The sequence below is a fragment of the Apostichopus japonicus genome, chromosome 6 (assembly GCF_037975245.1).
Source record: "Apostichopus japonicus isolate 1M-3 chromosome 6, ASM3797524v1, whole genome shotgun sequence".
NCBI lineage: Eukaryota > Metazoa > Echinodermata > Holothuroidea > Aspidochirotida > Stichopodidae > Apostichopus > Apostichopus japonicus.
This window is the reverse complement of record NC_092566.1, coordinates 18,151,840-18,167,490: the sequence shown is the minus strand read 5'-3', so window position 1 is coordinate 18,167,490 and position 15,651 is coordinate 18,151,840. Positions and strand designations below refer to the sequence as shown.

Sequence of the window (15,651 nt, the reverse complement as noted above, 5' to 3'; positions counted from 1 at the left end):
TAGATTTTGAAGTATATAACCTGTCTTTGCATTCGTTGGGTCTGAAGAAACACACTGTTAAAACTAGGTCAAACAGCGGCGAACAAATGGATTCAATTCAGTGGCGTAGGAAGGTACTTTTGAGTGGGGGGGGGGGGCTGAAGACTGATGGCCGGCCTGGGGGAGGGGTCTAAGGGTGTCCCCCTCCCCTTTGGATTTTTTTTTGCATTTCCAGGTGGCCTCAGATGCAATTTGGTGCAATATAGCACCTGCACTTCAACACCCACTCCATTTTGTAAATAATTTTGCATTTTCACCTGGCCTTAGATGCAATTTGGTGCTCCAAATGAGATTTTTTTCTGCCAAAATGTTTTCTGCTAAAATGACGAATGTTGTTATCATTTATTGAGAAATGAAATAGGGGTTTTCTGACTAGCGAAGCGGGGGGGGGGCGGAATAATACTTCCACCCCCATATTTTTCACTGGGGGGCTGGCGCCCCCAGCCCCCGGTTCCTACGCCCTTGGGATTCATAGTATACAGTACTATCGATGTAAATGTGTTAATCCTATCAATTTATACAAAGGGACTGAAAATACCGATAACTCGGTATGAGAACAATTGGACCTTTAGTTGAGGACTAAGTATATGATTCATTAACGTCAATCTCAGTTTGGTACCAGTGTTTAGGATATGGAGTAAGCGTTGTTGTTGTATGCAGTGCTTTGTTCGATATCATGTTGTTTCCTTGTGTCTGGACTAACACCTTTTGCCTTCTTCGTATCCTTTGAGATCACTTTCACCAAAATGATAGCAAGTAAAATGAGGAAAACAGCGGGGCGGGTTCACCCTCTGGCTTAGGAACCGGCATGCCAGGCAGAAGGAGGGTTGTATCATTGATCATGAAATGATCATTGGGACTTCAAATGAGTCACAAGGAATTAACAGAGTATATATTCCCTATTGTTATATGTAACTATGATTAACAGAGTACATCAAATTTATACCTTACCATTATATGAGTTCATATAGAGTTCATTAAATATATTCCCTATTTACTATAAGCCAGTAATGTTATGTTTAGTAATAAAAGTTGGTCAGTTCTCAAAACAAGCGTTGGAGAAAAGAGACTTCAGCTAGGCTTATATAACACCGTTAACACAATGTTTAAAGCAAATATCAGCTAATTGCACCGAATTATCCAGTGGGGGCAGTGTGCAATTAGTCTAGGGCCCCCAAAGTTGATGCATCCCTCCCAGCCCCCTCTTCAATCTCCAGCGGTCTCCGTGAGTAACAGGCTGGACATACCCACTTGCGATTTTCGGGTTGTACCTACAAAAATTAAGGTTCATTTTTGCTTCAAGGGGTGCTAATCGGGCAGTAATTCCTACATTTGTATGCGAGATGTAATAATTGTTGGTGTTTTCCATGGGGAGTTTTTCATGGTATACTCAAGTGATTCTGGTGGGAACTGGCACAACTTGTAATGGAGTGCAGGGTTGCTGACAGAGACTTGAGTTGGGCGGAAGGGAAAGCGGTCAGATCAATATTCAGATGATGTTGAAATTGCCACTTTTAACGGCACTACGACCGCGCGAAAAACATTGCTATGAAAATGATTGAGATGGGTATGGACATGGTCATCTGCTTATTTGTGTTTGTATTAAAATGTGAAGGCTTGGGTAGTGATAAATAACACGTAGGGTACTAGGTCAGTAACTATCTGCTGTTCAGGCAATTAGGTTATTACATTAACGTGTATAAGACTGCAGAAGCTGCAGAAGAAGGAAGTGATACGGGTTGAAAGAGGGAGAGATGGACTGGGGTAAGGTCAGATTCGTATGTCTCTGGATAATGGAGGCAGATTTACATGTATCTGCAAACGTGAACAGCCAATCTGTAGCAACATGATCATTAAAGTGTAAGCTAGTAAGTTAATGGGACTGGTGGAAATGGAAAGGGGATGTTATTCCACTCCCTGTGGGTATAGATGTGAGCAGATAACGTCATGTATGGAATTTATGGAACGCCAATTGGGAGAGTTGGGGGTATGCTGCTCACCATATTGTTGACACAAATAATATATTGTAACAGGCATGCACTGTCGCTATTGCGGGGTGCCAACGATGGCTTACATTTAATAATACACACGAATATTGGAACTTCAACTTCTTACTTCAATGTAAAATGCGCATAGGAAAGGGACACCGGATTCCCCTTAGACCCCCCCCCCCTTGGGATGGACATCAGTTATTATTTGTGTCCCCTCAGTATTGGAAATGTGAGTGCGGGCATGGCGCACAGGTGGGGCGCGGAGCGGCTGGGTGGTGAGTGGATTCAACCCGTTCATCTGGCAACTCGATTACCTGCAAGCGAGAAACTAAATTGTTTGGAAGTCCTGGCAACTTAAGCGTTACTATCTGAAGGTTAATATAGACGCAAATTTCTTACTTACTTGCAGTCAACACAAAAATTACTCCTACATTGAAAAGTACTGTCTAAATTGAGTATCTTTAACTTTCGGTGCATGTCTTCCCAGAAATCCATTTATTAAAACCACAAGGAACAACATGTATGGCGCATATAGCTAATGTGTAATATAATACATTTAATTAACATGGTAAGGTATCTTCATACTCCATTGTTTCTTTGTAGAAAATTTAGTGCTCTGAAACCTGGGGAGTACAATACAGTGTAGTCGCCAGGTTTCAGAGCTCTAAATTTTCTAAAAAGAACAAGCCCAGCGTCAGTTAGGCTACTCATGCAATGTAATCATCATTATAATGATAATAATAAGAAAAGAAAACAAGCATGCATCTTGCTCCATATGTGACCTGACTACTCTATCCAGGTCTAGTTTTGGTAACCTATACCCGCAAAAAATAAAAACTTGTAATCAACTTTAAATAAACGGTAACATTACCTACTTTGATTGACAAAACGTTAATAACCGACTCGAAAAGCTCATTTGTCTCTATACAACTTATTAAGCTGCTTTGAAAAATAAGCAAACTATTTGAAATTGCTGTGAGCCTGAAGGAAACTATCCAAATACGACTCTTAGCAAATATGGCAAAAGATGGCGGAGGACTCGACTGAGTATGCGAAACGCTAACCTGCCGATAAATCGCCTCTGTGGTTCAGGCAAATCTTCATTTCTGTCCAATACGTCCTCTGCTCCTGCTGACAGTCCTTCCGATCTCAGATAATTCGTGATGTAGTTAGCAACTCGAAGATCTAACTCGTTATCGATGTTACGTAATGGACTGCTGTTTTCAGGAATCGGTTCAGCCAACCTCTCTGCTCCTACAAGTTCTTTTGTTGAGTCTTCCTCGTTAGGACGGAGTCGTTTGACGTAATGGAGCTTGTGGTATTTCTCTAACTTTGAAAGGTCTCTCCATACGTTACGCTCTTCCGGGATCAGTTCATTCATTCTCTGACTAGGATGATCTTCATATTGGTCCAGATTCTCTCTTTTATTGAAATATTTCTCAATCAGGCCATTTGGAGGAATGTCGTCCAATCTAACATCTTTAGCATCACGTTGAAGAGTTGTTGGAGACGAGGACACTAAAAATAGAAGGAACAAAAATAGAAAGAAGAGGAAAAAACCCTATGTCGAACCAGTATCTTCACTTAAGTCCACATTGGTAGAACCAAGAGCCGAGCATGCAAGAGCAAACCCAGCGTGTAACAAAACTCCATATTCAATTTTTTACCTAATTCGTGTTCCTGCCTCCTATTTATATGCCGATCTCCTAACCAACTAGGCCATGGGGGCTTCATTTTACTTTAGGTATTGATTATTAATTATTTGTCATGTTATAAGCGATGTAGCGAAACATAAGGAAACAATAACTGATATTTCAATGAAATTCTTGGTTGCATCTTTTTACTTATTTTCCTTGCAATGATTTAGGAATCCTTTGACAATCTATCGTTTTTCAGCGATCCTTAGTTTTTAATACATGTATGCCTCGTATAATGCGATGGCATACACAATAGGTAATGTTTTCTATTTGAGTTAAATGAATAAAGGTGAGAAAAACAATACCATTGTTTTCACAAATTTTTCGAAGTGTAAAATAATTGTGCACGTTTGCAAATTTGTGGCATTTTATAGACAGTTTACAAGTTTTTACTAACAACTTAAATGAGCCCGATATTACTAATGAGTAAGGCAAGAGATAACACTGGCAATAAACTAGTCATAGTCAGTAACTTCTTTCATAGCTTCAATTGACAAACTTTATTTTGGTATTGTGATCCGTGAGCCACTGTCTTCATGCTGAATAGCATGTGACTTGACTTATGACTTGTTCTGACTTGCGAAAAAAGTATTTAATCAACCATCAACCAGAGAGATAATCACTCGAACAAAAACAATTGGATAAGCCTGTGGCTATGTCCATGACGTTACTTAAAACGAGAAACATTTTTGTGACATATCCTTGGTTGTTAGATACCTAGTGATCGTATAGGTTAGCCACATAACTTAGGTTAGACCCCTATAGTTATCACATAGGTTAGGCACATTTCCTGGATTAGGCACCTATTATAAATGCACATACTCTATTGGTTAGACACCGCATATCCTAGGTAAAGAACCTATAGTATGGGTTAGGCACAAATTATATAACCTAGCCTGCAATTAAGTAGGTAATGTACATTATTCCATGTAAAGCCCTGATGCTAGACTTGGATATCGCTCTTAACTTTAACATCTAGATTAATAAAGACGTAAAATAGGTTAGAATAAAACTGTTTTCACAACATTTAGAAGGAAAATGAGATTTATTAAGTTGAGTGAGTAATGTTTAATTCAGGTAATGAGTTCGTGGGAAAATCTAAATATCATGTAAATCTGGAAAGAGAAAGAAAGGAAAAGTATGAACTCACCACAAATCGCACCAAGGAGAAGGACTATGCACGGTGAATATAATCGAAACATGTTGCAAGGAGCTTTCAGAATGCCTTATTGCTGGAAGACTTGCACCCGACTGTTTGCTCGGATATTGAATCAACTTCTATTTATGTACAAACAATCTGGAATTGATACGAAGAAGTTTATTTATTATGTTGCAGGAGATGAAATATTTGGTAACAACTTAAACTTACACCCGGTGAAGACTGACTGGTCGTATCACAATCAATCCGGGATTTTGAAGTATATAAAAAATATGTAATTAAAAAGATTATTCTTTCAAGAGGTGTATCTTAAACTCGTTGCATTTCCTTCTAGGTAATTTACACCTTGAAGTCCTCTCTACCAACAATAATCAATTGATCTTTGCCATATGTCCGGATGTCTGCTTAAGTAGGTTTCACTGTCAACGAAAGACATATTTAATTACGTGGCAGGCTAAGTGCAAAAATGAGATCACGGTACAATTTATTGATCCATAAACAAACAAAGAAAGTGAAATATTATTTCTTGATCATACAAATTTCTAATCCTTTGTTCTCACTGAAAACGTTGGAAACTTATACATCCGAGCATGAACACGCTGTACATATTAGAGGGAAAATAGCGTAAACTTTAAGTACATACACTCTCACCTACCACCCGTTTTTCCCCCCCCCCCCTTCCGTCCATGCGTCATATTACATCTTGCATAGCACTACCGATTGCCAGCTCATGGGACACATGCTTGAGCTCCACCACTCCTGATATCAAAAATTGTTTTCGATTAAGACGTAGAGCTAAAGACATATAATCTTTGGTAATTTGGTACCACAGATAAGCCTTCTGCAAGATCGCCATTCAATCGTTATATCATGAAAGAAACATGAAAACGTTTAACCGCAACAAGCTTTTGTTGAATATACAATCCCCATTCCATTTCCCTATCATTGAGACTGATGTGACAATGTGATCATGATGGTGCCATGTCTCAGTTTTATAACGATACTTCAACATGTTGCTTGAGATTGGAAAGAGATGGGGAGAAGGAGGGAGGCGCAGGGCAGGGGGAGGGGGAGACTGTAACTCTACATCGCCTCCTGGATACGCGCATGCACATAGAAACATTGAACCACGACTTTCAACATGTATACAGAAATATAAGAACATAAGCTAATAGAAAATTGCAGGGATCATCTTCATATGCTTCCAGCTACCCGATACAGTAATGCATTACGAAACATCAGATTCTCATCAGAATTCCTATAAATAATACTAGTGTGGATTGTTTCTCACAACTTTACCACAAAGGAAGTGTGATTGGTACTCTCCATATGAATCAGTAGGTTGGAGGCTATCAAACAAGAGGGTGAGGGGAGGCGGAAGGGGGAGGGATCAGGTTTGTGGTCGTCCCGAACAGATTTTTGATTTTGTAGAGTGTATAAACTGTGCACATTTCGCTGTTTTATCGAAATGTGTAGATTTTATCATGTCATAATTCCGACTTCATGTTGAACTTTTGAGAATCAAAAATGATTCCCTGGCACTCCTTTTTGCCACCTAAAGTGATCCAACTGAATAATTTAGCACTGCTATATAGAGTACATCCCCTAAAGGTGAAGAAGTGACTGCGGCAAAAATATTTTTCCACCCCCTACCACTGTCGAAGGTGTTGTATGGTAAGATTCCCCTCTAGTTACCCGGGTTACACGCCTATGCTTATTTATGTGTCAAGGGTATTAATGTGGAAAAGGTGCCTCTCAAGTAGTCCCTGGATAGTTTCAAGAAATATCAATGAAGTAAACAGATTACGCTTGTTGGAAGTATACATTGTATATGGATTCTTAAACTGTGTTTCAAAATTCCGAGACTGACTGAATTTTCTTGTCTCAGTGGAGGGTACGTGTGTAATAAACTGTTTTAAAACTGCGGTGGTTCCAATTCCTTTCTGCTTGTTTTTTCAAACATCGTTTCCATATGTTTTTCAACACGGTAACGACTTAAGTAGGGACGTTCGTATAAAAATATGGTCAATATCTATAGAAAACGTAATCGGTTTCGGTTGATCTTGATACCAGACTCGGAAAGGATGTAACAAATGGAAGATGAAGTATTTCCGGAGGGAGGAGGGAGGAGGGAGGAAGGGTGATGATCGACAAAGAATTGAGAACTACTGTATGTTGATTACCACGTACCACTGTCAGCCAGTCACTTAGTTGAATTTTGGACTTTTGTTTTTTTATATATTTTTTTAACTGTAAGTTTATGATATATTTCGGATGTTCAACAAAATAAAAGAAAACGTGAAAATGCCTATATTAATTGATTTGATTGTTATGTTATCTTACTGTTAACGTTGGTTGATGGGACATTAATATATTAGTATATGTTCATTACTGTGGCAAACCACAGAATGAAGATATGGCAGAAAATAATTATTGAAATATTGTTTTTGTACTCCCCCCTTGGAAATTAGTAAGTAATTTTTGTCAGTATCTTTCATTTCCTTGTGCATGGCAACTACTATACTGATATGTAGTTCTACAACCTATAATACCATTACCAACTATATGATTATTACCCATTCGACTCTTATCAGGAGAAATCAATGACGAGCTGCCAAAGATATCAACCAAGTACACGGATGATTAGAGGCAGGAGAGCACGCAGAATTTTACCGACAATATGGAACGCCATCCTCCAGGAAAAGTGGCAACGTCGACGTTGCAAAGGAGTTAAATCTTCAAAACGGCCAGGTGGGTCTTCTCCTTCGTATTGCAGCCCCTTCATCTTTAAATCTCTGGCAACCATATCAAATACTTTACTACCAAATTCTTCATCCAAGCTCAACTCTACGAGTCTCTCACTTAAAGCAACCAAAGGTCTCCGATCGTCAGAAATACTGACCCCGAGTTTTGTGTGCCTTTACACGGAGGTTACTATATTATCAGATTTGATTTTCAGGTAAGTAGTTGATAACATTAACGTGTTAATGACTACTGTAGAAGAAGGAAGCGATACGGGTTGAAAGAAGAGAGAGATACACGGGGTAAGTTCGGAGCCTAATGTCTCTGCATTCGAAAGACATAAATCTATATGTATCGACAAAACGTGAACAGCACATGAGCATTAAAGTGTAAGCTAATAAGTTAATGGGACTGGTGGAAATCGAAAGGGGATGTTATTCCACACACTGGGGGTAGATGTGCAGACAAAGTTATGTATTGCATTTGTTGAACGCCAATTGGGACTGTTCGGTATGCTGCGAACCATACTGTTGACAGAAGTAATGTGTTGTAAAAGGCATGCCCTCCCACCATTGCGGGTGCAAACGATGGCTGATAATATATTAATACACAATAATATTGGAAACATGTACTATACAACTGTAGTCGAAATAAAGTGATGTAAATGACACTATCATTTTGCATCTAAGCCCTCTTACTTAAATAAAAAATTCGCATACGAGAGGGGACACCGGAGTCACCTTAGATCTCCCACCCCCCCCCCCCATTCGAGATGGCCATAAGTTAATATTTGAGTCCCCTCAATAGGGAATTTTGAGTACGGGCATGGCGCGGAGGTGGGGCGCGAAGCGGCTAGGTGTTGAGGTGTTACAACCTCTTCTCTGGAAACCCTCAAGCTTGAAACTTATTAGATTGGAAGTCCTGGCAACTCAAGCGTTATTATCCGAAGGTAAATAATTACTTAAATTTCGTAATAACTCGTGTCGTACAGTGAAAGTTTGCAATTAACACAAAAATGACTCCTGAAGCTACATTTGGAAAGTACTGTCTAATTTGAGTATATTTAACTTTCGGTTCATGTCTTCTCAGAAATCCATTTATATTTAAAACCACAAGGAACAACAGGTAAGGCGTATATAGCTAATGTGTACTGTAATATATTTAATTTACAAGGTAAAGTATTAATTACATTTTCCATTGTTTTTCTCTCGATACTAGAAATTTAGTGCTCTAAAACCAGGCGAATACAATGCTGTGTAACAAAACCATCGTCAGTTACTCATGCATTGTAATCACCATAGTGATGATGATTATATGCTCCTTATGTTACGTTATAGCTCTTCACAGATCTAGTTAAGATATCATTGTCGATCAAATACAAACGGTTGGAAAACTTGTGATGAACTTTAAATAAACGGTAATATTACCTACTTCGATTGACAAACCATAAATAACCGACTCGAAAATCTGATTTTGCTCTACAACTTATTAAATAAAGCTACTTTGAAAAAAGGGAAACTATTAGAAATGCTGTGAGCCTGAACGAAACTATCCAAATAAGTGATGGACAACATGGTGCACGACATGGCCGAGTAAGTGGAGCCCTAACGTAAAGAGAAATCGCCTCTGTGGTTCAGGCAAATCTTCATCTCTGTCCAATACGTCCTCTGCCCCTGCTGACAGTCCTTCCGATCTTAGATAATTCGTGATGTAGTTAGCAACTCGAAGATCTAACTCGTTATCGATGTTACGTAATGGACTGCTTTTCTCGGGAATCGGTTCAGCCAACCTCTCTGCTCCTTCAAGTTCTTTTGTTGAGTCTTCCTCGTTAGGACGGAGTCGTTTGACGTAATGGAGCTTGTGGTACTTCTCTAACTTTGAAAGGTCTCTCCATACGTTACGCTCTTCCGGGATCAGTTCATTCATTCTCTGACTAAGATGATCTTCATGTTGGTCCAGTTTCTCTCTTTCATTGAAATATTTCTCAATTAGGCCATTTGGAGGAATGACGTCCAATCTAGCATCTTTAGTATCACGTTGAACAGTTGTCGAAGTCGAAGACACTAAAACTAGAAGGGAAAAAATAGAGAAGAAAAAAAAAAAACACATGACGAAACATTATCTTCACCTACATCCACATTGTTAAACCAAAAGCAAAATTAGCGTGTTACAAAACTCCATATTAACAATGTACCGATTTACCTATTACTGGCTAAATATAATTTTTCGCGTTAGTGAGTGACTCCCTGTTTGAGAATTCTATATCTATATCAAAAATAACCAACTTTGAGAACAGGTAACATTTTATAATGACATGGCGCCATTTTGTCTTACAAGGCCGTTTCTTCCTGCATTTTATTTCTACACAAAGTAATGTTGATAATTTATTAGTTACCATGTTATAGGCGATGTAGCAAAACATAAGGAAACAATAACAGATATTTCAATGAAATTCTTGGTTGCATCTTTTCACTTATTTCTCTTGCGATGATGTGAGAATCCTTTGACAATCATTCGTTTTGAGCGATTGTATTAGTTTTTAATACCCTATAACTTATATTATATATAATATAATATATATAAGTTATAATAAGTTTATAAATACATACCTTGAGTTAAAAGAATAATGGTGAGCAAAATAATACCATCGTTTTCCCGATTTTTTCGAAATTTAAACTTATTGTGCATGTTTGCAAGTTTGTGGCATTTATAGACAGTTTACAACTTTTTACTTACAAACTTGATAGAGCCCGATATTATTAAAGAGTAAGGCAAAAGATAACACTGGCAATAAACTAGTCGTAGTCAGTAACTTCTTTCATAGCTTCAATTGACAAACTTTATTTTGGTATTGTGATCCGTGAGCCGCTGTCTTAATGCTGAATATCATGTGACTTATGACTTGTTCTGACTTGCGATAAATGTCTTAGATCAACCATCAACCGGAGAGATAATCACGCGAAAAGAACAATTGGACAAGCCTGCGTCTATGTCCTTGACGTTACTTAAAACGAGAAACATTTTTAGGGACATATCCTAGTTTATAGGTACCTAGTGATCGTATAGGTTAGCCACATAACTTAGGTTAGACCCCTATAGTTATCACATAGGTTAGGCACAATTCCTATATTAGACCCCTATTGTAAATGCACATATTCTATTGGTTAGACACCGCATATCCCAGGTAAAGCACCTGTAGTATAGGATAGGCACAAATTATATAGCCTAGCCTTCAATTAAGTAGGTAAGGTATACTATTCCTTGTAAGGCACCGATGCTAGACTTGGATATCGCTCTTAACTTTAACATCTAGATTAATAATGACGTAAAGTAGGTTAGAACACAACTGTTTTCACAACAGTTAAAAGGAAAAGGAGATCTATTAAGTTGAGTGAGTAATGTTTAATTCAGTAATGAGTTCGTGGGAAAATCTAAATATCATGTAAATCTGGAAAGAGAAAGAAAGGAAAGATTATACTCACCACAAAACACACCAAGGAGAAGGACTATACACGGTGAATATAATCGAAACATGTTGCATGGAGCTTTCAGAATTTCTTATTGCTGGAAGACTTGCACCAGACTGTTTGCTCGGAAATAAAATCAACTTCCATTTATGTACAACCAATCTGGAATTGATACAAAGAAGTTCTTCTATGATTTTGCAGGAGATGAAATTTGGTAACTACTTGAACTTACACCCGGTGAAGACTGACTGGTAGTATCACAATCCATCCGGGATTTTGAAGTACATCAAAAATATGTAATTATAAAGATTTTGGCTATCAAGAGGTGGATCTAAAACTCGTTGCATTTCCTTCTAGATAATTTACACCTTGAAGTCCTCTCTATGAACAATAATCAATTGATCTTTACCATCTGTCCGGATATCTGCTTAGATCATATTTCGCTGTCAACGAGAGACATATTTAATTGCGTACAGGCTAAGTGACAAAATGAGATCACGGTACAATTTATTGATCCATAAACAAACAAAGACATTGAAATATTATTTCTTGATATAATACATGACATTTCTAATCCTTTGTTCTCACTGAAAACGTTGGAAACTTATACATTCCAAGCATGAACACGCTGTACATATTAGATAGAAAAGAGCGTACACTTTAAGTACATACACTCTCACCTACCACCCATTCCTCCCCACACCTCTTCCGTCCATGCATTATATTACATTTTCCTAACACCTAGCACTACCGGTTGCCAGCTTAGGGGAAACATGCTTGAGCTCCTCGACTCCTGATGTCAAAATGATTTCGATGAAGACGTAGAGCTAAAGACTTATAGTTTTTGGTAATTTGGTACCACAGATAAGCCTTCTGCAAGATCACCATTCAATCGTTATATCATGAAAGAAACCTGAAAACGTTTAACTAGCTTTTGTTGAATATACAATTCCATGTCCCTCACATTGGTACTGATGTGACAATGTGATCATGATGGTGCCATGTCTCAGTTTTATAACGATACTTCAACATGTTGCTTGAGATTGGAAAGAGATGGGGAGAAGGAGGAAGGCGCAGGGCAGGAGGGAGGGGGAGAGTTTAACTCTACATCGCCTCCTGGATACGCGCATGCACATAGAAACATTGAACCACGACTTTTATCATGTATACAGAAATATAAGAACATAAGCTGATAGAAAATTGCAGGGATCATCTTCATATGCTTCCAGCTACCCGATACAGTAATGCATTACGAATCATTAGATTCTCATCAGAATTCCTATAAATAATACTAGTGTGGATTGTTTCTCACAACTTTACCACAAATGAAGTGTGATTGGTACTCTTCATATGAATCAGTAGGTTGGAGGCTATCAAACAAGAGGGTGAGGGGAGGCGGAAGGGGGAGGGATAAGGTTTGGGGTCGTCCCGAACAGATTTTTGATTTTGTAGAGTGTATAAACTGTGCACATTTCGCTGTTTTATCGAAATGTGTAGATTTTTTCATGTCATAATTCCGACTTCATGTTGAACTTTTGAGAAGCAAAATGATCCCCTGGCACTCCTTTTTGCCACCTAAAGTGATCCAATTGAATTATTTAGCACTGCCATATAGAGTACATCCCCTAAAGGTGGAGAAGTGACTGGGCAAAATATTCTACCACCCCCTACCATTGCGAAGGTGTTGTATGGTAACATTCCCCTCTAGTTACCCGGTTTACACGCCTATGCTTATTTGTGTGTCAAGGGTATTAATGTGGAAACGGTGCCTCTCAAGTAGTCCCTGGATGGTTTCAAGAAACAGCAATGAAGTAAACAGATTACGCTTGTTGGAAGTATACATTGGTATGGATTCTTAAACTGTGTTTCAAAATTCCGAGACTGAATTTTCTTGTCTCAGTGGAGGGTACGTGTGTAATAAACTGTTTTAAAACTGCGGTGGTTCCAATTCCTTCCTGTTTGTGTTTTCAAACATCGTTTCCATATGTTTCTCAACACGGTAACGACCTTAGTGGGGACCGTTCGTAGAAAAAATATGCATGGTCAATATTTAATAGAAAACGAAATTGGATCTGTTGATCTTGATACCAGACTTGGAAAGGATGTAACGAAGGGAGAATGGAGCATTTCCAGAGGGAGGAGGGTGGAAGGGAGGATAATGAGGAAGGGAGATGATCGATACACATATGACAACTGTGTTGGCTACAACGTCAGCCAGTCAGTTGAGTTTTCGCCTTTAGTTTTTTGAACGTTTTATAACTGTTAGTGTATGATATGTTTCGGACGTTCAACAAAAGAAAAGAAAGCGTCTAGCCGAAGTTGAAGTTTTGACTGCGAGGAAAGGTAAATGCAAGACTGGTGTTATATAAAATGCGAAAATGCCTATATTAACTGATTTGATTTTTATGTGGTCTTACTGTTAACGTTGTGTGGTGGGACATTATAATATTAGTTCCTTACATCGGCAAACTACAGAATGAAGAAATGACAGAAAAGAATTATTGAAAATATTGTTTTTGTAGTACACTCAAGTAAAGAGATCGAAAGATTAATTAAATCAAGAAATTAACAAGTAATTTTTGTCAGTATATTTCATTTCATTGTGCATGACAACTACTATGCTGATATGTAGTTCTACAAGCTATAATACCATCACCAATTATATGATTATTAGCCTACCCATTCGACTCTTATCAGGAGAATCAATGACGAGCTGCCAAAAGATATCAACCAAGTACACGGATGATTAGAGGCAGGAGAGCACGCAGAATTTTACCGACAACACGGAACGCCATCTTATAGGAAAAGCGTCAACGTCGACGTTGCAAAGGAGTTAAATCTTCAAAACGGTCAGGTAGGTCTTCGCCTTCGTATTGCAGCCCCTTCATCTTTAAATCTCTGGCAACCATATCAAATACTTTACTGCCAAAGTCGTCATCCAAGCTCAACTCTGCGAGTCTCTCACTTAAAGCATCCGGAAGTCCTTGATCGTCAGAGATACCCCGAGTCTTGTGTGCCTTGACATAGTTGTCAAGGTCCTTCCAATATCCGCGATCTTCGGGGATTAGAGCTTTCTCGTCAAATCCATCATCTCGTTTAAACAGTTCCGAGAGAAAGTCTGCCTCTGAGGCATCTTTCAAGTTTGATGGGGACGCTGAAAGTCAAGGAAGACATCGTAATATTATCAAATTGCCACAAGTATACAAGAATATCATTCTCAATTGCTTTTCTTTGCACATAAAGGTGACAGTTACGATTAAACAGCTTTTTGAAAAAATGATTGCTTATCGCAATTCTAGAACATTCTTATGAGCCACGTGGTGTATAAATTTTTAAATACTTCGTTCACATTAAACGGCTTAGGATGGAAACGTATGGCTGGGAATAATTATGTTATTTAATACGAAAGCTCAATCGGCTGATATTGGATCAGTGGAGAGCTCTATAAACCAGGATCCGATCCACAAGCGTTCGTATTTAGCGTTATGTGGTGTACCTACCAGTGACAAAGAAAGTTAAAGCAGGCCTCTGAGGTATCCCGTGGACGGATTAGAATTCAACCCTGTATAGTATGTAGCAATTGACCACCAACAGGTGTAAGCTTTTGCTTTCACTTAACCTGTTCATTTTACTAACAATTCTAGCTCATAAAATATCCTGCATTACTTTTATAGACTGAGAAATCAATTTGCAAATCGTTAAGGTTAGCTTAAATCTGTTGTATGCTAAATCTGATCAACTACAATATCATAACTTGAAAACAGAGATTTTTGTAAAGATTTCAATAACAGACCAAGAAGACATGCAAACTATCTATTGGATCCGATTGTCGTAACGAGGATGGAACAATGCACTTTAAGAATGATCCAAATTGAGGAAAAAGGACTTGTTATGAGATCATATATGAAAGAACTTTGCGTAAAGTGACTATAATTATTACAAATAATATTAAAATTGCGATATCTTTGCATAAACCCAACTCACCCAGAGTGGTGACAGTGGTAAAGGCCAGAACCAGAGCGATAACTTTGAGAAGCGACATCCTGACTCCACGATAAATATTCTTAACAACCGAGTATAAGAATGTTAATGGTTTCTGATGTGATGATTACTGCGAAAGAATGCAACACTTTATAAGGAAATCATAAGTCATAAATCAAACCACTGGAACAAAGACGAAACAATGAATCAAAGACAAGGTATGATTTAATAACGAACCTTTATCTATATCCTATATCTATGAAAGTTTCCAAAAATAAAATAGTTGTCGAAGATGATGAAAGAGAAAAACTCGTGAATGTAGGGAAAGAGTCAAGTAGGTGTTAAATATACAGAAACATCAACTTGCGTTAGACGTGTTTCAAAGCTATATTAATTACATATCATATCCCAAAACAAAAAATAAACAAAAATCTTCAAATTGTTAGACACTTCTCAGTTTCAACAATATTGTTTGTTATAGCTATACGTGTTTTAAAGCATTAGAGCATGATAAATGGATGACACGAAGAAGGTATATTAATCATTTGATTGTTTACCAATGATGAAGATGGTGA

At 38.1% G+C, this 15,651-nt stretch overlaps 3 protein-coding genes across 3 annotated transcripts; all 3 read right to left on the bottom strand.

The window, feature by feature from the left end:
• Nucleotides 1–2,470: 2,470 nt before the first annotated feature.
• On the bottom strand, nucleotides 2,471–5,033 carry LOC139969206 (uncharacterized). The gene is made up of 2 exons (XM_071974099.1): nucleotides 4,878–5,033; nucleotides 2,471–3,548 (listed from the first exon to the last, which is right to left on the bottom strand). The coding sequence occupies exons 1-2, from the start codon at nucleotides 4,927–4,929 to the stop codon at nucleotides 3,022–3,024; spliced, it is 579 nt and encodes a 192-aa protein (XP_071830200.1). The 5' UTR covers nucleotides 4,930–5,033; the 3' UTR covers nucleotides 2,471–3,021.
• A 3,637-nt stretch (nucleotides 5,034–8,670) lies between these two features.
• Nucleotides 8,671–11,266, bottom strand: LOC139969208 (uncharacterized). The gene is made up of 2 exons (XM_071974102.1): nucleotides 11,111–11,266; nucleotides 8,671–9,697 (listed from the first exon to the last, which is right to left on the bottom strand). The coding sequence occupies exons 1-2, from the start codon at nucleotides 11,160–11,162 to the stop codon at nucleotides 9,177–9,179; spliced, it is 573 nt and encodes a 190-aa protein (XP_071830203.1). The 5' UTR covers nucleotides 11,163–11,266; the 3' UTR covers nucleotides 8,671–9,176.
• Nucleotides 11,267–13,668: 2,402 nt separating this feature from the next.
• On the bottom strand, nucleotides 13,669–15,234 carry LOC139969211 (uncharacterized). The gene is made up of 2 exons (XM_071974105.1): nucleotides 15,080–15,234; nucleotides 13,669–14,249 (listed from the first exon to the last, which is right to left on the bottom strand). Exons 1-2 carry the CDS (start codon nucleotides 15,135–15,137, stop codon nucleotides 13,906–13,908), a joined length of 402 nt encoding a protein of 133 aa, XP_071830206.1. The 5' UTR covers nucleotides 15,138–15,234; the 3' UTR covers nucleotides 13,669–13,905.
• Between the last annotated feature and the right edge of the window lie 417 nt (nucleotides 15,235–15,651).

Excerpts from the sequence above, each read along its gene's own strand:
- LOC139969206 (XM_071974099.1), bottom strand. The coding sequence starts at position 4,929 with ATGTTTCGATTATATTCACCGTGCATAGTCCTTCTCCTTGGTGCGATT. Across the intron at positions 3,549-4,877 it reads TCTCCTTGGTGCGATTTGTG|TGTCCTCGTCTCCAACAACT; the intron begins GTGAGTTCATAC and ends TTCTATTTTTAG.
- LOC139969208 (XM_071974102.1), bottom strand. The coding sequence starts at position 11,162 with ATGTTTCGATTATATTCACCGTGTATAGTCCTTCTCCTTGGTGTGTTT. Across the intron at positions 9,698-11,110 it reads TCTCCTTGGTGTGTTTTGTG|TTTTAGTGTCTTCGACTTCG; the intron begins GTGAGTATAATC and ends TTTCCCTTCTAG.
- LOC139969211 (XM_071974105.1), bottom strand. The coding sequence starts at position 15,137 with ATGTCGCTTCTCAAAGTTATCGCTCTGGTTCTGGCCTTTACCACTGTC. Across the intron at positions 14,250-15,079 it reads TACCACTGTCACCACTCTGG|CGTCCCCATCAAACTTGAAA; the intron begins GTGAGTTGGGTT and ends CTTGACTTTCAG.